We start from the raw sequence: 22,378 nt of genomic DNA, 5'->3' as shown, positions 1-22,378 counted from the left end.
ATGTGCTACTATATTTTTAGTTTCTTTAATCATTTTTTTATTGTCTTATTCCATTTCATCCCATCCTCCCATCTTTTCAGCTCCTTATCATCTGACTGCTTTCTGCCCCTTTCACGAGAGTCATATCTTTCTGAAATAATCAGTTTTGGAGACTTCCTCTCCTTTGGATCTTCGATCTGATCTTCCCTTTCCTGTATGGAGCAGTGGTTTTCAGTAAGGCTCTGTTAGGTTTTTCCTGTTTATTTATCACTAAACAAGGAGAAATCTCCCAGACCTGGTGTTGCTCTGAGCCTCCCCTTTTTATCCACTTGGGTGTCGATTTCAGATCTAAAGTCAGTAAGCAGGTTGAAACAAACGGTTTCCTGGCAATTCCCAATGTGGTTTTCATTTTGACATAGTTTTGCTAGCCTGAAAGAAAAAATTCTGCCTTCACTGCCTGCCTTTCTGAGGCTCCTCCGAATGACCAAGCACTTAGAACACTCAGACCCTCGGTTAACACGTGTCTTTCTAACTCTACCCCACCTGCAACACTTCTCTTCTGTGGAGTAGGATTCTCAGGCTACCCCAATTCTAACTCCTACTCTAGCCTCCCAGCTCTGCCTGCCTATTTCCTGAGTTGTAACCTCCCACTGAATAAAAAGGCAGTGTTGGGGAGAAAAGGAAGAGGAGGAGAGAAAATGTTCCAGGGACAGCTGCCTAAGCCCTTTCTGAATTAGGGGCAGAGAATCAGGGAAGGCATGGATCTGCCTAGCTATTTTTATGCGGTCAAAACTTCTTCTATTGTGTTTTTAAACTTGAGTTGTTTTAATTTACAGTACATGATGCTCCCCACTAGTTCCAGTTTTTATAGACATGTTTATAAGCATGTATTTCCCCAGCTTCTTAGGAACTGCAGTAAGAGGAGGCTCTCTAAAAGGACTTTTTTAAAAAGTCAGAGCTTTTTAAACTCTGGAAACTCTTATATATGTTTCTTTTTAAATTGAAAAACAAAATAAGCAAAATAAAAACATCCAAGAAGTTTTGCTGGTGGTGACTCACTGCCTTTGAGAAGCTATCTCTATAAAATATCACATTGTTCTTTTAAACACCTAGAAATAAAATCCACCTGTGTCCTTCATGTGCCCTCATTCATTCTTCTGTCCTTAGAAGCCAGGTAACAGAAACACAATATTTATGTTATAAACTTGGCAGTGGCCGACTTTCCTGAGAAATAAGGTTTGACATTCAAAGGAATTTTGCAATTTACTGAGTCTTTTAAAATGGCATTTACTGCTAAACTTGACATAATTCAGGTACAAGACTTTAGATTCATTTGAATCAACTTGAGATATCTTGTACTTAAAGGTTTCAAGCAGCCATTATCCACATGCCAAAACACACAATTCTAACTCTGGATATCCTCAGGTTTTTGGCTTTTAAGTAGGTAATAACCAGTCTGTGTTCCATTTTAATAAAAAGAATATAAGGCAGAAATAATAAAATTTGAAACTCGGGAAACCATCTAACATTGACTTCCTCAAAAATAATAGAAATGGAAGGCAAATCTATTTATAATGCTGTATAACTTTTTAGTTATCTGATCGAGGTAAACTTCATCCTGGGAAAAACTGCATATACATACACATACCCAAAATTGTCTTCATTTTGTGGCCTTCCTTCTCAGTCTTTTTATAATTCAACCCTTCAATATATTTACCAGATATAAGAAAATGTCATAAGTCATATATAAAGTGAAGATAATCTTTTGTAGTTGTATGAATATACTAGCTAACAAAACTTAACAGATAAGACAGACATATTTGAAAACCACCCAAAAAGCAGAATTCAGTTACTGATAACTTCTCAAAGAACTGTTGGGCAAAATCCATGCTTCTGTGACTGCCTGTCCCCCTTGGAGTATTCTTGAACCCTGTATATGGTCTGTCCCTTTTCTTTGTAAATATTCACATGATAATCTAAGTTTCAGTTTCTCAATCTCAAAATGGTTAATAATATGCTATTTTTGCTGGGTGACTAGGAGGATCAAATTTTTTAAAAGTCTATAAAATGCTAGCAGGGCAAGTAGTTAAGTCTGCAAAATTTTAATGTTTAACTTAAAAAAAGACATTTTCAGCATGAAAATAGACTTATAGGGAAGTGTAGGACAACAACTGTAATATGTTCTAACAAAATTCATCATATCTCATTCCTTGGTTCTCAGTAAATATCCAATATTATTTTAGCAATAAAGTCATAGCACTCTAACCTCTTTAAATGCTTTTTCTTCAAAGATAAAAAAAAAATTACTTTTACTACCTAAGGACTTAAGTTAGTAATGTTGTAAAATACTTTAAAATTAATAATGACAAAATATTTAATTATATTTTCTATAGTTGGGGCACAGGGTAGTGAGAAATGACTACTTTCTGATAAAGAAGCAACATTCTTTAATATTAAGAATTATTTAGGGCTGGGCATGGTGGCACACACCTGTAATCCCAGTGGCTTGGGAGACTGAGGCAGGAGGATTTCAAGTTCAAACCCAGCCTCAGCAAAAGTGAGGTGCTAAGCAACTCAGCAAAATCCTGTCTCTAAATAAAATACAATATAGGGCTGGGTTCCATCCTCAGTACTGCCTGCCCCCGCCCCTCCCAAAAAAGAATTATTTAGGGGTTGTGGATGTAGCTAAGTAGTTGAGCACTTGACTGGCATGTATGAGAATCTTAGCTTAACCCTAGGACAAAGTGGGGGATGCAGATAGGATGCAAAGAAAGAGAATAAAAACTTAAAAAGTCATATTCAGTGTAGGTTCACAACAGTTGAAAGGTAACATCTTATTATTACAATAACTAATATTACAAAATCAGTGTCTTATTAACACCCTTAAATAATTTTGAAAACTGCATGTACCAAACACCAGTAGTAAAGATGGAACTAACACCCACTTTTTCTTCCTGTGGCACTGATCCCATGTGCTGGGTCTGAGAGCATTATATGGGTTTTCCCATTTAGGGTAAAGCTTAAAAGATCACATGACCATCCAAGACAGTCACACTGGCTTTATCACAGAGTTTTGCTAATGCCTATCTTAATATATTACCTCTTAGGTGGATTTGAAGAAGTCCGAATAAACAAAGCTTGATATTATGGAATAAACAATTACTATAATCTACTGATCTTGGAAAATTAAAAAACAAACAAACAAATGAAAAACACCAAACATCCCTTGGAATGTCTGAGTATATATCATGTCACTGAATTTGGTTACACTGCACAGATACAGTACAAAAAGGCATTCCATGAATATCTTTTAATTCACTCATGTAGTGCTACATGTGAACTGAAACTGGAAGAGTCTCAAACAGATGATGCCAGTAATAGCTGAGTGCCCATAAAGAGGGGTAGAACATAAATATTTCAGATTGGTGAAACATCTTAAAATCATATATGATATAGATTTAAAAAACACAAAAGACAAAAACAAAACTTGGTACCATTTGGTTCCAACACCATTAGTAGCAATATTCTTAAATAATCCCAGACCAGCCTCCAATCAGATATTTCGATATGGTCATGTGACACATCTTTCCAACCAGCATTTGTCTCACTGCATTCTCAAGTATCTCATTATATTCCCTTCCTCCCATTATAGAGGGCTTCAGAGTTGCACTACTGAGGAAATACTACTAGTAAAAACTTACAGTATTTTGTGTTTATTTCTCTAACAATTCCTATGAGTAGGAATGGGAAGGGTAAAACTAAAACAGACAAAACCAGAAGGCAGTATCTGGATTTTTTATTTTATAATTACAGAACACTGGGATTAGAATGGTTAGGGATAGGTAGGCTACAAAAGCAGGGTGGAATTTATGACTCCAATAATATATCACAAAAATTTACATTTCATTTATGCCTACATTATTTCCAATCTTAGATATAAAACTTGATCAACAAATTAAAAAGTCTGACAAATACTGTAATAAATTCACAGTCAGACCTTCAATATGCATCAAACTGACAGGACAGATTAATCTACAGGTATTACATAATACATGCTACCAAGTGAGAATAGATAAATGGATGAATACAAACACTGCAAATGCTTCCAAGCAAGAAACAATCTAGAGAAGGTATTTCTAAAAATGATAACCATACTTGGGATGGCATAAAGCCACTGGGAAAAAGTTCTGCATACATAATTAAACAGAAAGATCTGCTGCTTGTTGTTTCTAATTGTGAAGTTATATTTTAACAATGTATGTTATACATTGTACCACAATGTATGTTTGTTAACACTGCCAAGTTATATTTTAACAATGTATACATATTATGTATTGTATCACAATATATATTTTTAGTTGCAATGTTATATTTTAGCAATATTTCTACTTCCATAGTAGAAACAAAATATCATGGTCCTTTATATAAATTTTAAGTAGAAATAATACATTTCTAAAACATTCTGACATATTTTGTTAAATAACTAACTTGACATTTTAGGGAAAATGTACCCAAGTAACTGAAAACAAACAACAGTAACAAAAAAAAAAAAAAACTTTCTAGTTAACTTTTTCCTCTACTTTGATTAGTCCTGTTGAAAGACTAAAATTGCTTTGATATTAAATGCTATAAATTCAATCAAGACCTCACAACTTAAGATATTATCCACCATGCAACTATGATTTTTATTTCTACTTATTTTCTCCCATCTCAGTCATTAGACCAATTTTACAGGCTTGCTCATGAAAACTTGTTAACAACAAAGAGATACATATATACGACAGTCAGTTGTACTGCTAACATCTGTTGTTTTTTTTTTACTAATCAAAATATGGATTTGTATGTGGCAAAATATATTATGCACTATTATTTGTTATAGGCACAAAATTCTTCCCCTTTCTTGTGTGCATCTACTAATATGTAACAACAAATCCCATCATTATGTACAATTATAATGTACCAATAAAAATGTGGGAAAAAAATCAAATCTGTAAACTATGGCTTACAGGTTGGCTACCTCTCTTTAACAAACAAAAAAAATTAAATAAATAAAGTTTTAAAATAAAGTTGTAAGGCCTCAAAAAGAAAGAATAATTTAAACAATAAAAATTCTGACTTCTTGGTCAAATTAAAAAAAAAAAATCTTCCCTGTTTAGATGCCACCTAGCAGATGTAAGGCACCATTTATTCTCGAATTTCAGATTCTAATGTATATTTTTTAAAAATTCAAGACTTTTTGAAGTGCTTATTTATGTATCAGAATTCCTGTTTGAGACAAAGATACATTCACCTAGAAATCAGAAATGATTGACATCAAACTTACCTAAGAAGCTACTGACAACTAAGCTTAAAAATTTTTTTAGCCTATAGGATGTTTTTATGACAAAGGGAGTTTTATTAGAATAGCAATGTCAACTTAGTTGCTAGTAAATAAAATAGGCCTTAAATTGTTTGAGTCACAGGTGCAAGGGCTTTATTCAGAATGTAGCTACTTTGGAAAAAAGCCAAAATACATAAGTGTCTAAAGACAAGCTATAACAAAAGCATCTTCTAATACATTCTAATGCCCTCAGTAGATGCCTGAAACCACACATAATTCCAAACCCTACATTTATTGTTTTTTTCCTAAGCATACATACCTAATTTATAAATTAGGCACAGTAAGAGATTAACAATAATAACAATGATAGAAAAAATTTTAACAATATACTGTAATAAAAGCTATGTGAATGTGCTGTCTCTCAATATATGTAATTATTCAGTGATGTTTTCAGACCTCGGTTGACCTCAAATAACTGAAAACCATGAAAAGCAAAGCATGGAGAAGAGGGGTACTAGATGTCACTTAAGTAAGAAAATGTAATTTGCCTACATTCACCCTGCGATTCCAAAAGACACAGGTCAGGGTAACCTGGCAGAAAGCTCCTCCTCAAATAATATCAAGCTGAACCCAACTGTCACCACAGCTCTAGGGAAGAGAGAAATAGTCCTTCCTTTTGACTAACTTCCTGCAGAAGGAGGGAGCAAGCCTTCCTCTCTTCCCTGGGAATCCCAGGGTAGCCCTGCCTGACTCACAGGCCCCTAAGGCTCTGACTGTAAATTCTGAACACAGCTGAGCCAGTTCAGGGACAGAGTCCTCTCTCTAAAATACAAGCAAGTTGGGAATTCTTTCTCTTCTTTCTTGTGGATATACAAATTATTGAGTTCACCATCCCTCCTTGTACACATTTCCAGGGAAAACAATGAACTTTTAAGTTAATAGGGGAAAAAAAATGTTAACAAATGAGGAACTCAGTAACGAGAATATAAATGTTGGCGGTCATGCAAGGGGGAACTGTGTTATAAGTAAAATTTAATAAATGAGCAATGTATTCTGTGATCACAAGAGAATTGATTAGGCTCATCTGATTCTATTAAAAATAATGACTACATTTGCTGTTTCCAGACCCACTCTTTTAATCAAGTATTTTGATAATATCTTTCAGAAATATATCTTATTTCCTACTAAAACAGAGATGGCTAAAACAAACTTTAACACCTTGGTAAAAGCTATAATGTACTGATGGAGTTTTCTGGTTGGTCAGAAGTTAAGAGATGGGGCCCTGTTTGCAAAGATCCTGTAACTAGCCCGGCTTTCTCGTGAGAACAGTGTGGACAGTGAGCACAGAATGGGCACACAGCACCAGAAGTCACATGTTTAACACGACAGTTCTCTAACTTCACAGGGAAGTCTCAATTAACCAGGAGGGAAAGTGGCTAAAGTAGAAGGCATACTCTGAAATTAAACAGAATTTGTATAGGCAGGAATTTATGCAGTAAGCAAACCACTTGCAGAGGCACTATTTTTGTTGTCTCAAGGAGAGAGCCATATGTTATGACCACAGGACCCAGCCAACGAATGTCATTTGGGATCAGGTCGCTATTTTCTGTGACCTCTTTACAGTGTAGTCAAATTATGATGTATTACAGCCTTGCTTTCTAGACAGGGAGTGATAACCATGGAGGGATATTCAAATGCAGAGTGTGGAAAATTAAGAATAACATGCCTTGGGAAACCATGAAAACAAACACCAACTGCAGGCTGTTTTCTTTTTTTGTTTAGAAGGGATTTTGAACAAAATTTAAAATAGGCCATGTCTAGTGCATGGTTTTTGCTTTCTATGTGAAACTTGCTGTGACTCGCTGTCAAGAGTCTACAATAGGAGCTGGGGGAGCTGCAGAGGTGTGAGGGTCATGGATGGTGTGAATGTGAACTCCAGCTCACCGGTGACCTCTCAAGTTCGAAGATTTCAATGATCTACACTAACATGATCACAGAAATTCACTAGCCTACATATTCTACATTAGCATAATTTTAAATAAAGGATTTCAAAGTATGTGTTAGAATGGCTGTGCTGAGAAATAGCTCCTCCAGTTTACACATGAGAGATACATATTTTTATTCTCCCTTATCCCTAATTCTTACTTCCAACTGATTCCTTCCCTTGTGTAAAAGAGGGAATACAGGACCCCAGCTCCCATAAGATTGCATATAGGGGAATGGAGTGCCAGAATCCAAACAGCTGGGAGCCAGAGGACCACTTCTGACAGCATGCATCTTCTTAGGACAGTAACACACACCTTGCACGCTCATCACAAAGGGAGAGACAACAAACAGCAAATGCAGAAAATTATATTGTAGATTAGCCATTAAATACTTTGCAAAAATAGAGGGTGAACAGGGCCAGTTTCCATAACAAAGATCTGAACAAAGAGGTCAGAGTGGGTCAGCCAACTGGATGCTCGGGTTATGCACCATGACAGAGGTGACAAAGCCCAGCCATGAACTGGGGAAAAGGCAAGAGAGGAGAGATGTCTTGGTTTCATCTTTTATCATTGCTCTCTAGCACAAAATAGGGACTCAGTTCATGCTTACTAAATGAACTTAATGCTCCAAACCCAAAATTATACAGTAAATAAACTCATTTAATTTATAGGCCAGGGCTTCTTAAATAACAGCATGCAAAATGTATTAGCAAAAAGTATATTTTCCTGAGAGGATGTTAAGTTATCTTTTTGTTGTTGTTGTTTAACTTTCTTCTCTCCCCTCAACCAAAAAAAAAAAAAAAAAAAAGTTAAACTTTACAGCTGTATTTCTAGAAATATTCTAGAAATATGCATACAAAGAAAAAAAGTGGATAATAACATTGTATAGAAGGAACCTCTCAGAGTTTGTGTATGTGTATGTGTGTGTCTAGGGATTGAACCGAGGAACTGTGCATGCTAGACAAGTGCTCTACCACTGAACTACACCCCTAGACCCCTGAGTCTACTTCTGACCAGAGTCTAATGACAACCTTCTTTTAAAAACAGAATATAGCCAGGCATGGAGGTGTGCATGCCCTAAGTCATCATTACTAGGGAGGCTGAGGCCAGAGACTCACTTGAGCCCAGGATCACTTGGCCTGTACAACACACCAAGACCCTATCTCCAAAAAAGAGGAAAATAAAAGAGAGGGGATGGGGGAAGGCTTGGCAGCATACAAGAAACAAATGATTAGCTGCAGACTGGTCTGAGACCCCTCAATCTTACCTCAGAATCTGTTAAAGACTATGCCATAAGACATAAGAGAACTGTATGTGGTTCTTAGACCTAAGTGGGGAAGGAGGAAATCTAAATAAAATAAAGGGAGTCAAATGTGAAAAGTAGGCTAAGTCAGACGGAGAGACTAAAAAAACAAAACAACAATAACAACAACAACAAAACCCTAGAAAAGTCAATCACTATAAGAGGAGAAAAGAACTCTCCCTTCTTGCCATCACACATTTTTTTCACTACAAAAGCTTTTCAAATAAATATGTACTTAGGCAAAAGAAACTGGAGCCTCACGGGTCCCAACACATAAAATTTGTCATTACAAATATTATCCATAACAATTTAACATGGGACTCATAGTCACAACTATTACCCATAACAATTTAACATGGGAGTTATTGAATCCTCACTTCATAGGAATCACATTTAAATGAGAATATGACTAACATTTCTAGAAAATCTAATGTTTAGTATAATACTCTCCACATAATCCACCTACTCTGCCTTTCCAACTTTTAAGTTATTCCTAATTTCTCATTTATATTCAGGCTGTAATATTTTCATGCACATTATCATGGATCTCTTCCTCGAATTCTGCTAAAAATTTTCATTTTACTCTTTCCATGTATTAAAAAGAAAAAATGAAAAAGCTTTTAAAAATCTCAATTGTCACCCATAAGAAAGCAAGCATTATAAAATAGTTTAGCTCCTAAAAAGAGAAAATTATTTTTCTTGTAAGACTTGCTTTTCTGAATATTATATCTAAATAAACATACCTAATGGCAGTCATCAAATGCAATTTTGTTTAGAAACTATTTTTACAAAATCTTCTTGTCACTAATCTTGACAAGATACCCTTATTCCACCTTTTAAATCATTTTTCTGATTCAACTGAGATTTTTTTTAAGATTCTGAAACCCTTTGTATTTTGGGTCAAATTAAATCATTTTTTCCTTTGGAATGAGCCTACTTAAGAAAGTGTTTCTAACTTACAAAAATCAAAAGTCAAATTAAAAACATGTTATTTGGTGGAGAAATATAATTATGTATTTGTCTTCAATCTGCTAAGTGAAACTGCAAGAAATTCAATGGTTGACAAAATTACAGATACAGGTACAGATTCAAGGTTTTCTGATTCACCTGAAAGGAATTTATCTTTTGCTTTTTTAACTTTATAATACTACTCAAATAATATCTTCTATTATAAAGTATAGTATAACATTTATAAAACAAGTATCCCTTTTAGGTCTAGTAGGGGAGAAAAAAAATTCTTTGTCTTTCACACAGTCCTATTACCCAATGCTAAAAGGCAGCTCTTATCCTATTCTGTATTCTGTATCTTTATTCTCATTATCTCATTTGATTGTGTAAGAATAAGCCAACATTAAAGAAAGTATAATACATTAAGTAGTATCAGAACTGCTTCCAGAAATCTCCTGGGATGCTACTCAATACATAAACAAGCAAGTCAGCTTCACCTGTTTTATATGTATCTTCCCATAAACTTTCTTAGTCCCAGAGATTTAAAAAAAAAAAAAAAAAAGCTTGAGGTTTACTAGTGAGAAACCAGTATTTGACAAAGCTGATAACAGCAAAGCTGAGCATAAGGCTTATCTCAATGAGAAACTGAACAGAAGATCCTAAAACTTAACAGCTATGCATCAAACTCAAGTGTGAACCATCTTGAATAAATTTTAAGTGGGTTTTGAATCAAGGAGGTTTCCAGTGAATATTGTTTTCCCCTCACCAGGGCCAAGCAGACTCTAGGTATTAATTCTACAAGTGATGTTGTGCACAAAGGAGGAAAAAAAATTTTTACTTTTATGCTAACTCCAAGGACTGGGGTTTGGCTTAAGACAAAGTGTTCCGAGACAGGGAACTGAGAGGCAGATACAGGATTAGAAAAACAATTATCTTTTCTCTGCTGAGCTTTTTGGTCATTTTATAGCTTATTTTCTTCCATACAAATCATATTAATGTTAAATATACTTATATTAGACTTACTTTCTCAAAGTGATTATTTAGATACATAATACCAATTACAAGAGTAAGAATACAGTAGGTATTTAATTTAATGGCAACTTTAAATAGTGCTTACAGATAGATACTCACTGAACAGGTCTCAGATACCATCTCCCTATTTTTATAACAACTCCTAACTCCATAGACAAAACTTTCTAGCCATGTCATGACTCAAAAAGCTTCTTGTACATACCATATATCAATTCAGATAAAGTTACCATGACTACTTCTACCCAGAGCACAGCAGCCCAGCCCAAACCTAAGACTTTGCAGAAAAAAAAAAAAAAAAGGAGAAGTAGAAGAAAGTAGAGGACATTAAGCAATTACTCATTGATGCTCACCTTGTTGCTCATTGTCTGCTTCAGTTTTTGAAGAACCTGGTGCAACAGGAAGGGGTCGAGGTGGCCGGGGCTTTGGAGTAGGAGGTGAGATTTTTTTCCTTCCAATATATTCGACATAAGTTCCAGGGAAATCTCCCCTCTCCCCGGTGGTTTCATTATAGCCATTTAACCAGCCAATGTCTTCAGGCCGGGCTTCCTGTCCATCACTGAATCCATGTGCTAGTAAGGATCCTTTATTCACAGTCAATATGTCACCCAAGTGCAAGTCAATGTCTTCTTCCCTCTCTTTCTTGTAGTCATACAGCGCTCTGTACTGGTACCCTTCAGCACTCATGTTTGCAGATCTGTTACCATGCAACAGATGAGTCTGGCTGGGCACTGTAGTCTAATTTTATGTTTTAATGGAAAATGAAATCAAAGAGTGTATTAAAAATCCTAATAGGTGTCCAGCAGAGGACAAAGGACCACTCTCCAAAGGCTTACAAGGAGAGCTGACTGGCCATTCGGCTGTCCATCTGTCCTCCATCAATGGTGTGACTGCAGACAGGGCTCTACTTCCTGTGTGTCACAGTCCTCCCTGGCTTCCCTTTCAGCAACTTGTCAACACGTTGACTCTAGGCTGACTCTCACAGCGAGGCCCAATCCTCTGTGCAGCTCCTGTCACACTGTCCATCTGTCGTCTGATTTCACTCCACACTCAGCTTCACCTAGTGAAGGAAAAACAAGACTTATGAATGAACATCACACTTCGCCATCTGTGTGCATTTGAATTCCTACTTCCATTCAACAAGTACTTAATAGAGCTGGCAGACATACACAGGCCAGTGTGCTGCTGCCTGACACGGTACACACAACGAAGATTAGTAAGAGCCTTGCCTTCTAAGAACACTGGGCGGGAACAGGAGGAGGAGTGTTGGCAGGTATGGGTGTCTCAGAGATAAGACTGGTACACAGGGAACCAAAACATTAGGTAAATGCCAAAAGAGAGGCCCGACTAAACACTGCAGGGTTCAGGTGAGGGAGGGACCACATCTAATTGCAGGATTCTAAAGACAGAATGAAATGTGTGGCATGATCCTAGGTACAGAAGTGATTAGGCAAATGTTATATTACAGGAAGAGTTAGAACAGTCTGATCCATCCAAAATCAGGGAGAGACAGCGGGGCTGCGTTACAAAGACAGATAGGGCTGTCTGACATCATGAGTGCCTGTGCCGAGTTTATAATTTAGTCACTGTGGAATGGAAAGCACTGAGAGGGCCTGGGGAAGGGGATCAATAGGATCACAGCTGCACTTGAGGAATCTCAAAACTAACCACAGAGTGAAGGAGGTAATGCCATAGAGAGAGAACAGAGGTGAGGCAAACTGAGAAAGGTGTATTGCAGCAGTCTGGGAAAGCGGCCACCAGGGCCACCAGGGCACCAACCAAGGAGGCAGCAGAAGGTGTAAAAAGGGAGGTATGAAGTAAGAAACATGATGGGATGGTGAGGTAAAAATGTGTAGGGGGAGATAAATGCTTAAATGGGGAGCAAGGAAAAGAGGAGAAACAGGTGCCTGGTTCTCCACTACTGTGAATTTTGTACTAATAGTAAGCAAAAGGAAGCCAGGAGACTCAAATGGGCTTATGGGACTATGGACATCCACCTGCAGGTGTGCCAGTGGCTTGCTGAAAGCCTGGGCTGTGACTCAGGAGAAGGGACACACTAGAGATTTGGTAATCAGCTGCAAACAAGGTAAGACCAATAAATGAAATGGCACTCATCAAAAATCAAGCAATCAATCATTTAAAAAATTAAAAGTTTAAAAATGATCTAAGGACTACCCATTGAGGTTCAATAACTCCCATTGAGGAGGAAAATCAAGGTTTAGAGACAAAGCAATGTCCCTGAAACAAGGGATAAGAATCAGGGAGGAACAGGTGATCCCCCTTCAACAAAGTCCTGCAGAAGCACTCACACAGGGGACAGTGATAATTGGGGGCTCTGCTTATCATGGAATCATCATACACTTTTTAGAAAGCAGAACTCAGGCCAGTAATAAAGACTAGTTATTAGATTTTTAAGGAGTTAAGAAATCAGAAGTAGTAGTAATGGTTGCTGCAGAGGACTCTATAAAGATGGCTTCACAGACAGGGAAATGGGTAATGGAAGTATTTTTCTTCTGCTTTTTGCTTTAAAGCATAGGTGAAGCAGAAGAATTGGAGAGTCAAAGACTATAAGTTAGAGAATTAGAAAGTCCCAGTAGATGGCTGATAGGAAAGCTTGCACACACACACATCACCTTCCACTCCTCAGTTATCTTTATTATAAAGAGTAAAAGCAACCTAGAGGCCTCTGTGAAGCTGATTGCACCATAATGCAATAAAACAATACCTACACAATTTCAGGTTGTGAAAGCAAAGAGAGCTTTTATACTTCTTGAAAAGTGAAACACTTTAGAAGTTTAATATTATAGGCACTCCTCAGAATGGCATTTTAAGAAGCAAAATCTAATCATAGATTAATTGTTATATTGCATTCAGAAGTGTAAAGTAGTCAACTTTACATGGTTAAAGCCTCTTAGCTGTAATACAATAACACTCTTAGGAGATTCACATATTAAAGGAAGCAAAAACAAACATTGGAAGTCTTTGTGGAGCAAGAATATTAATTTGGGATAGTACTCTACTTTGCATTTTAGTCATCAGAGAAAAAAAATTAATGCAACCAGTGAAGCATATGAGAAAAACAAGCTATATTATCCATTTGAAGAAAGCCTCTCCTTTCAAAAGATCCAGAATCAAATTAAATACTTATTGCATAAATTCACACAAAAATGTAGAACTAGCAAATCTCATTTTTAGTACTAATGTACTCTGAACAAAAGAGATGCAGCACTCTAAAGAACATGAAAATTTACATATCCCTAAATGCTTAGAAACCAGGCAATAGGCCTAAGAATAATTTTAATTCCTCCAAATCTGCCTTGAAATTTTTGTTAGCTTTTCCTGGCAATGTATGTCGTTTTGGAGGGGAAAAAAAATCCAACCAGTAAGCTGGGTAGATCTTTATGCCAGTTGCTGCCTAGCACTTCCTCAGTTTCAGTCACCCACTGGGCCAGTTTGGTGGGATTCGTACAGAATCGAAAGCGTAACAATTCCCTCCAACCCCACAACTATCAAGTCCTTGTCACAGCACACTTCTGTAGCTATGCATGTTTCTTGCTGGGGGACACATTTCAGTAAGAAAAAACTTCATGTCTTTCCAAGGTTTTACAAACCTGAAAACTGTGCTTGGATATGCCTGAGGATAAATCTGTGCAAAGGGCAAAAGAACCCTGAGGAACCTAATGACTGTAAAGAGGCTAAACTCCAGGGAAGCCTTCCTGGCACTGAGTGCCAGAGACCTAGAGGTCTCTACGTGCTCTTTTCCTTGCCACTTGTCAGAAGAACCTCATTTTCTGACAACTAAGTGGTTTGAGAACAAAGTCTAGCACGTGTGAGGCACTGGGTTTGATCCCTAGCACCACATAAACTAAATAACAAAATAAAGGTATTGTGTCCACCTACAACTAAAAATATTTTTTAAAAAAAGATGAAGGAAAACAGACGAGCCATTTTTTGAGGTGTAGTCACTTGATTACTTGATGTTAAGATTCAGAGAGTCCTGAATTGGGCGGAGGCAGCATACATCTCTACCTGACCACACACTGCACACTTTCTCCTGACTGTCATGCCCGTTTTAGTGATTGTCATTGTCATCACCACTATAGTCATCTAATTCTTATTGGAAGCTATATGTGTATTAACCCATTAGTTCCTCATGATAACCATGGAAGGTAGGTAGGCACTATTAATTGTCTCACGTAATATATGAGGAAACTGAAGTGCACAATGTTTAGTATTTGACCATAATTTACACTCAGCAACTGAGAAACAGAAACTAGATTCAGGTAGTCTGGCTCAAGAGCCCCCACTTTTAACACCACCATAACCCATTGCCTGAACTCAATTTGCCTGGATAATCAAGGGCAGCCTAGATATGTCAGTAGTACCAGTGATTCTTTGCCTGCCCAAGCTGGCTTCTGAAACTAACCTTGAACATCTCCCTTACTTTCCAGACAGCAGCCTTGTTGATAGTGTTTGGCTCTCACGCACCTGCACAAAAAGAAACCATTATAACTCAGCAGCGGTTCCTCCAAGTCCAAGATGCAGCATCCCAGCCATGCAAATTTTCTTCAAAGAGACTTCATTAAAATGCATCCTTGCTTGCAAAGTCCATAAACTAGTGAATAAAAGAATCCTGGGCATACCACTTCTGGAAGATTGCCCATTCATCTCTGTGAACTTAGCTTTTGCCACCAGTAGTCTTCTTGGCACCTCTGCCCCCTGCCACACTCCTGGGCCCCTATTGCACAATTTCTAACAACTCAGTTCCTCCCTATGGGGTATGTGAAGCATTAATCCAGAGTCACAAGGATTGTCACATCCAGAAGACACAGTGGCCTGAGGCATTTGGCAGTACCTGTGTAACCCTCCTGAGACCAATTTGAGGCCCTAACAATCCAGACTGACAGAATATATTTTTTTCCATATTAACCAGATTTTGCCTCCATTCTCTTTGACTATAGACACCTGTTCACCGAACTATTTGCATCTGAATCCAACCTAATTATTTATGTAGTAAAGGTTTTTATGTGGATATTCATCATCTACAATTTATCATTTTCAAATAATGAAGGCAGTTTTATGATAGAAATTCCAAGCTAATGCATGCATAAGTTACTGTAACAAAGGTATAGTGGAATCCTCTGAACAAATAACAAATTAAGTTACTCTTGTATAATATTATGTAACAATTCAAATTTTCCTTCAAGGTAATTATTTCACTCAGTCCCTTTTAACAACTGCTTGCAATGCCATTAATTGGAAGTACATATTCTTTATCTGCAAATAATACTGAGCAATTATTCTGTTTCTCAAGAAAAAAAATTGTTTCTGAAGCTTGACAAATAGCAATCTATACTGCTTAACATACAACTGTTTACAAAATAGATTTTCAGTTTAATCCTAAAACCTGCAGGCATTATGGTAAAAAAGCAAAGAAAATTCTAACTTTGTTGACTTTCTTCATGCCCCATTTTATGAAAGACAGGATTTGGAAAGTTTTTCAGGGAGTCAAGAATAAAGGATATTTTTAGGGGAAGGAAAAGAGAGGTGCTGGGGAATGAAATTGACCAAATTATGTCATGTATAAATATGTAACAATACAACCCACCATTATGTGTAATTATAATGCATCAATAAAAACTAATGTTTTTAAAGGATATTCTAACATTACATTAAATAATTTGAGAATGTATTCTAGTCATGTAATGCCATTCTGTGATGAAATTAGCAGTGTGGCACTGGGTGGTGGCACAAAATGGATTTTTTTCATAGAGGCAAGGAGGGTACAGAGGGTCCTGTGCTGGCAACACCACCATCCTATATTCCATACCCCCACCACTCAGTGCTAGCTTCAACTCTGAAAGAACCTCCTAACTCAACAGTCTTTTAAAATCATTATTTAAAATCTTTTCTACCTTTCAAATTTTTGGAAATCATGATAAAAAACAAATATCCTAGCAAATATAGTGAGTATGGCACCTTTGATTTAAAATGATGGTCTTAGGGTGAATTTTATCTCAATTAAAATAAAATAAAAATGATGAACTCAGTCTTAGCCCAAAGACTTTTGATATTTCAACTTAATAGACTTTAAATATCTCAATTTATTTTCAAAATAACTGGCTAATTAGAACATACTTCCTGCTGCCACACTATGGGTTGATGGGGTTAAGGAGGCCGTGTGGGTTGCAAATGCTGCCCACAAGCCCTTGAGGGAAGACAGCCTGACCAGGAGATACAATAAGAAAATGAGGCTCTTCAGAAAGAAGTCTCACTAATGGGTGCCCTGAGCACTGCAAGAAGAGCAACGGAAAGAGGAACACATGTACTTTGGAGAGAAAGGGTAATGCAACTTACAGGACATGAGGAACAGATCCTCTCACCCAGAAAAGGCTAGGAGGGTGATCTGTCTGGTTCTTTGCATCACCACAGTAGAGAATGACCAAAGAAGTGGCCATGGAAAGAGAGGACTAACAGAGATGACCTAAGTCCCTCTTTTTGTTTTAAAAAAAAAAAATTCTTAAAATTCTTAGCAAGAATTTGCAAATAGGGGCAGCTGCTCCCATCAGTGCCTAGATATATAACCTGGGGAAAGTCACTGAAATCTCTCTTTGAAACAGTTTATCACCTGTAAGAAAGAAAAAATAAGCAAACCTATGCCTTATAGTATCATTATGAGTACTAAAGGAAATCACACATACAAAGCATGGAAAACTGCATGCCTGACAATAAGAGCTTAATATAATGAACATCAGATCAGTGCTTACTATGTGCCAGGCCCAGTTCTTAAGGGTTTTACATGTAGTGACTCATTTAACCCTTGTAATCACCCTAGATACACTTATCATCCCCATTTTGCAGATGAGAAAATAAGCCAGAAGAGTTAGATAATGTGCTTGAAGTTATAAGTAAACTGTAGCTATGGTATTACTATTTCTACTGGTAGTATGTACTACTAGTACTATTAGCACTGAATGTTACTTACTGCCATTTTTACAACTCAGATTTAAAACAGGAACAGACATTAGTCAGGAATTTTCTCCTGTAGTGCCTTTAAATGCTGCAAACAGTTCTAAATGAATCCTGAAGCTAGCTAAAATAAAACTTTCTGCTGTAAACAGATATATAGATAGATAAAGGCTGAAAATGGACTTTGCCCAAGTAGTTCTCTCCCTACCTGAAGTTGAGGGTGGCAGTATAGAGGTCTGGGCCAAGGAGACCTGGGAGGGGCTGGGAGTGTGTGTATGTAGTTTGTAGGTATGCAAATGTGAGGAGATAAGGAGGGGTGAAAGTTAGAGATATACTCCTCTCCAGCAGGGTTTGGTGGTTGCTTCCTGGGCTGTTCTCAAAGAGAAAAACACAAACTCAGTAATGCAACCCTCTAGGGACTGAAAGCAGCTGTGTCCTCTGGTAGAGCCCCAGTTTCTAGGACTAAGCCCCAGATGGAGACCACTGAGGCATCCTAGGACAAAGGCAAGGAGCAAGCCACAGCCAACAGCCAGGCACCTGGGCTTTATCAACTCACTACGCCCACTGGTGGAGCTTCTCCACACTTGGCCAGACTCCTGTGACTTCCAAACTCTCTAGGGTGATCATTAACCTGAAAATGATTTTGACTACAGGTACCTATGGGTACTTACTTGATTTACTTTAAGGAAAACAATTCTGGCAGAAGAAAATCTCTGAAGATGTTCTTATAGTAGACTTTTATTATTTTTTTTTTAACTAAAAGCCGTGCTACATTCATTCTACTCTACTCTTTCACAAAACAAAAACAAAAACCTAACATTGGCCAAACAGATGAGTTTATAAGTAATTACAGAGTCTATTTTTCAATTCACTTGGTTTAGCATACATGAAGTGGTCTTTAATTGCCACTCATTTAGGCAAGTAATTTCAATAACAGTATTAGCAGAACTGTGGCAAACATTAAGATGACTAGGATACAGTTGGATGAGACTGGAGACATAATGCAATGAATAATATGAATACTGTAAAAATTAACAACCTGGGTTTTTATTGAATTGTTGTGATATAATTTATATTATGCTTTATAAAATGTAAGCCAAATTGATAATCCCTTCCACTGATAAGTAACATGCTAGTCTTCCAGGCCTTCACTTTGATGCTTCATGTTCTTGTTTCTACCAGCAAAACCCTGTACTCTGCATAAGAGAGCTCTGTGATCAGCCTAAAACGTATAAGATGCTGATACTTAAGCACTTCTCATTTCTTCTGCATTGGACCAAATATTAAAGAATTAAAAGTAAGAATTCATGCAAACATCAACTCAGCTTGTTATGTTCTACTTACTCATCAGCTCTTTATTCAATAAAGGACATTTTGCAAATTACAAAATGCAAATATGATAAAAGCTGAACTAGAATTGTTCCCATTTTAGATGGCCATGTGGACAATCTTTCAAAGTGGATGCTTTTTTACAATACTCCCTAAACTACCTAGATTAGAAAAAAGGAGGGGGGGATTTAAAACCAACATGTCAACCTAAAAATTACAAGGTATTCATGGAAAATTTTCATTAAAGGAATGGCCAACACTTTTAACAATTTGGGTAAGTTGGATAGGTTTGCACTTAGAATTCAAAGCTCTCCAAAAATCAGTTTAGGTGAAATCAATATTTCCAGAAGATAAATGCATACAATCATTATCACTGCCAATAAATGAACTATATATCCCTTTAACTTATTGTAGCAGTTTAGTTTCCCAAAACTAACTTTACTGTAAATGTATTAAACTCAAGAAATTGCTAAAGAAAATAATACATTTAATCAATGGAAAGTGAAATGCTTTTTACATTGACCATATAGCATCACAGATGTGAAAAGACACAGTACAGATAAAACAGCAGATTAAGAGGGTGTACATTGCAGAGTTCTGTTATGCAACTAAGAACAGGTTCAAAATCAAAATGAACATCAAAAGTAAAAGGACATAACAGTTTGAAAGATGATATCAGACACATAGAACTTTCTTCTACTTATAAGATCTATACATTTCTTTGGAAACAGTAGTATGACCCCTCTAATAACTACCAGCAACTGGCATATAAAAGCTAAAGAGTCCAATAGTGACATTATCCACAGCAAAGCCTGGCGCTTCCCCTTGTCCTTTCCAATTTGACTCCAAACCAACAAACTTTAGAGGCACACGTGCGGGGACCTGGACACACACACACACACACACACACACACAAATTATTTCATATTTTCTTTGTGTTGAGCAAAACACTTGTTTTGCAAAGTTTTAGCAATTTTTAGACATAGGAACACTATTCTTGCTTATGAGTGACTTATTTCAAGATCAGTGTCATCTATCAAAAAGTTACAGCTTGTATGATGCTTTTTTCTTTTTTTTTTTTTTTTTTTGATGATAAAAGGGCTTGTGGCCCTCTCCTGTGCAGGAATCACCAAATTCCTAATGATTTATACATTGAAGATCCATTGCTCTGATAACTTGAGTCAGAAATGACCCTGTCAGTTACCTACTCCAATACTAACCATCTTTAAGGTTGCCAAAAAGTAACACAAACTAATAAAATATTAAAACATGATTCCACAGAAAGCCTAGGTCAATAAGCTTTGTGAATATCCCGCCTAACAACTAAACTTGAAACTCATCACACTGAAATGACAATCACATGCTACATTCAAAACCCGGAACTGCTTTATCCATTCTTACTTTGCACTGACAAAGAGGAAAAGAACACGGGGAGGGAAAATGGAAAAAAAAAAAAAAACCCTAAAGTCATTAACCCCTCCACCCCCCACCACCCCCAATAAAAGAGTAAACTCACACTTGGACACCAACAGCGCTGCAGCTCCGCCGGGAATTAACGGTGGGGCTGAGACCTTTCCGGTATTTAACAGCGCCCAGAAGCATAATTTTCCCAAATCCAATTCCTACACATTCTGCATTCAACATGTAACAGCCATTCTGCTCACACTCTTGCATTTTTATGCTCAAATTCTGGTTATCAAAATACATTTCTGTACAGGGATGCCTGGCCAGAGCTTGTCTGTTCTCTTTGTCTCGTGATCTGCCAGGCAGTTTCTGCCCTTGGGAAGTGAGTGTTCGAGCTGTGGCTTCCAGACAATTCCCCTCGATGTTTTAGCTCCAGCTTGCACGCTCGCTTGTTCTCCTGGCCGGCTCCATATTGCTGGGCAGGTCCCTCCAGTCTCGCCCTGCGTTACAAAAAGCTGGATTTCCGGACTGTGCCGGGACCCCATTTAAATAAGCCTCCAACAACCTGCCCAAGCCTGGCCAGCACTAGAAGCTGAGTTAGGGCCCCAGCGAACAACCGCCCCGAGGCGCACTTCCCCCACCCCGGAAGAGGAGGGCGGCAAACTTCGGAGGGCGGGAGCTGGGGGGCGAGCTCTGAAGACCACCGTCGCCCGCCTAAGGAAAAGCGCAGACTGCGACCCTGCCTGCTGCTGAAGAGCCGGCGGGGAAGGGAGCGCTCCTTTACGCTAATGTAAAGGCAGCGGATAAGGTGCTCTCCTCTAGTGAAAGGCCCCAGGAAACTGCAGCACAGGCGACAGGGGAGACCCTCGGAAGCGTGCGGAGACAAGGGCTGGGAGAGAAGCCCGGGTTCGTTGGCAACTCCCGCGGCGAACGCGCCCGGCAGCGTGCGGAACCGGCTCGGAGGAGGGCCGGGAAAACGTGAGCCAGGAGGTGGCCAGGAGAAGCAGGGCGCTGGCCACGAGCCGGGAAAAGCTGCCTGGCGGCTGGAGGATGCGGACCGCGGGGGCGCCGGCAGCCGGCCCGCTTCCCCTGACTGGGCTCTGCAGAAGGAGAAGCGGCTGCTGGTGACAGGAAGAGAGCGGAGGCAGCCGCGCACGAACGCACCACCTCCCCCTCCCGAGCACACACACCCGGACCCGCCGCCTCAGCAGCCTACCTCCCCGCCGGCCGGCTTCCTTCCTCTGCTGGGCCGGTGCTGTAGCGGCCTCCGGAGCTCACGGCTTCGACGTGCCTGCGATCCAGCCTGGACCGACTGCTCCCGATCCTAGCTCTAAGTCTCCGACCCCCTAGTCCACCGCCCTCGCCGGGGCCGTAGCTTCCTCCAACTCCGCTCCAGCTGCTAGCTATTCCTCTCCGTGCACTCGCAGCTCCAGCAGCTCCAGCTCTTGGCTTAGGCCCCGCCCCCGTGCCCACCGAGCTCCCCGCCCCTGAGCCCGCACCAATCAGCGTCTTCACACTCTCTACTCTCCTCCCTTGCCGCGCCCTCCTCTCTGCCACTCACCGCGCCGGCCTCAGATCAGGGCTGCGGTGGTGGAGTGGAGCTGGGGCTGTGCCGACCCTTCCTGCAACCGCCCAGATCTTCCGCCCCCTGCTGCGGGGATGCCCTGGGCTGCCAGGCCGCGCGCCGCATCCGCTGCCGAGCGCTCTAGCTCTCCGCGCCCGGTGCTGGTCTGGCTGGCTGGGTGTCTCCTGGACAAGAGGCAGAAGGACAGGGAGGGGACCGGGACAAGTTCAGATCTCCGTGGAGGCTGGTTGCGTTTCTAAGTCGAGTGTCTTGCTACCAACCCCTGTTTCTTTCGAGCCCCCCCCCCCCAGGCCTCAGCAGAGTGGCTAAGGTGGAGCGGATACAATTCCAGGGATTTCCGAAGTGGGGAGGCCCTGCAATTCCTGGCATTGCCCGCACAGCCTCCCGAGTGGGTGGAAAAAACGCGCCACCCTGAGTGGCACTCCGGAGGTGAAGGAGGGGTGAAAGGGTGAACCCGAGGCATGAATGCCCGCAGCCTGCCGCGGACTCCAGGAGCCTGGCACCTACGCCTCTGGGAGGCAGGCGGG

At 39.2% G+C, this 22,378-nt stretch overlaps 1 protein-coding gene across 3 annotated transcripts in view; it reads right to left on the bottom strand.

Moving 5' to 3' along the window:
• Positions 1-21,709, bottom strand: part of Pik3r1 (phosphoinositide-3-kinase regulatory subunit 1) — an 84,706-nt gene extending 62,997 nt beyond the window's left edge. Inside the window, exons 1-4 of one of the 3 annotated variants that reach the window (XM_026390880.2) lie at positions 21,483-21,709; positions 20,379-20,766; positions 14,991-15,052; positions 10,918-11,624 (exon numbers count right to left, since the gene is read on the bottom strand). In XM_026390880.2, coding sequence (XP_026246665.2) covers positions 10,918-11,251 — 334 coding nt within the window. In that variant the 5' untranslated portion in view covers positions 11,252-11,624; positions 14,991-15,052; positions 20,379-20,766; positions 21,483-21,709. The remainder of the gene's footprint in view (positions 1-10,917; positions 11,625-14,990; positions 15,053-20,378; positions 20,767-21,482) is intronic. The other 2 variants (XM_026390881.2, XM_026390882.2) reach the window with 2 other exon arrangements.
• Between the last annotated feature and the right edge of the window lie 669 nt (positions 21,710-22,378).

This window comes from Urocitellus parryii, chromosome 1, assembly GCF_045843805.1.
Source record: "Urocitellus parryii isolate mUroPar1 chromosome 1, mUroPar1.hap1, whole genome shotgun sequence".
Lineage (NCBI taxonomy): Eukaryota > Metazoa > Chordata > Mammalia > Rodentia > Sciuridae > Urocitellus > Urocitellus parryii.
Note: the sequence above shows the minus strand (reverse complement) of the source record. Positions and strands in the feature narration are given on the sequence as shown.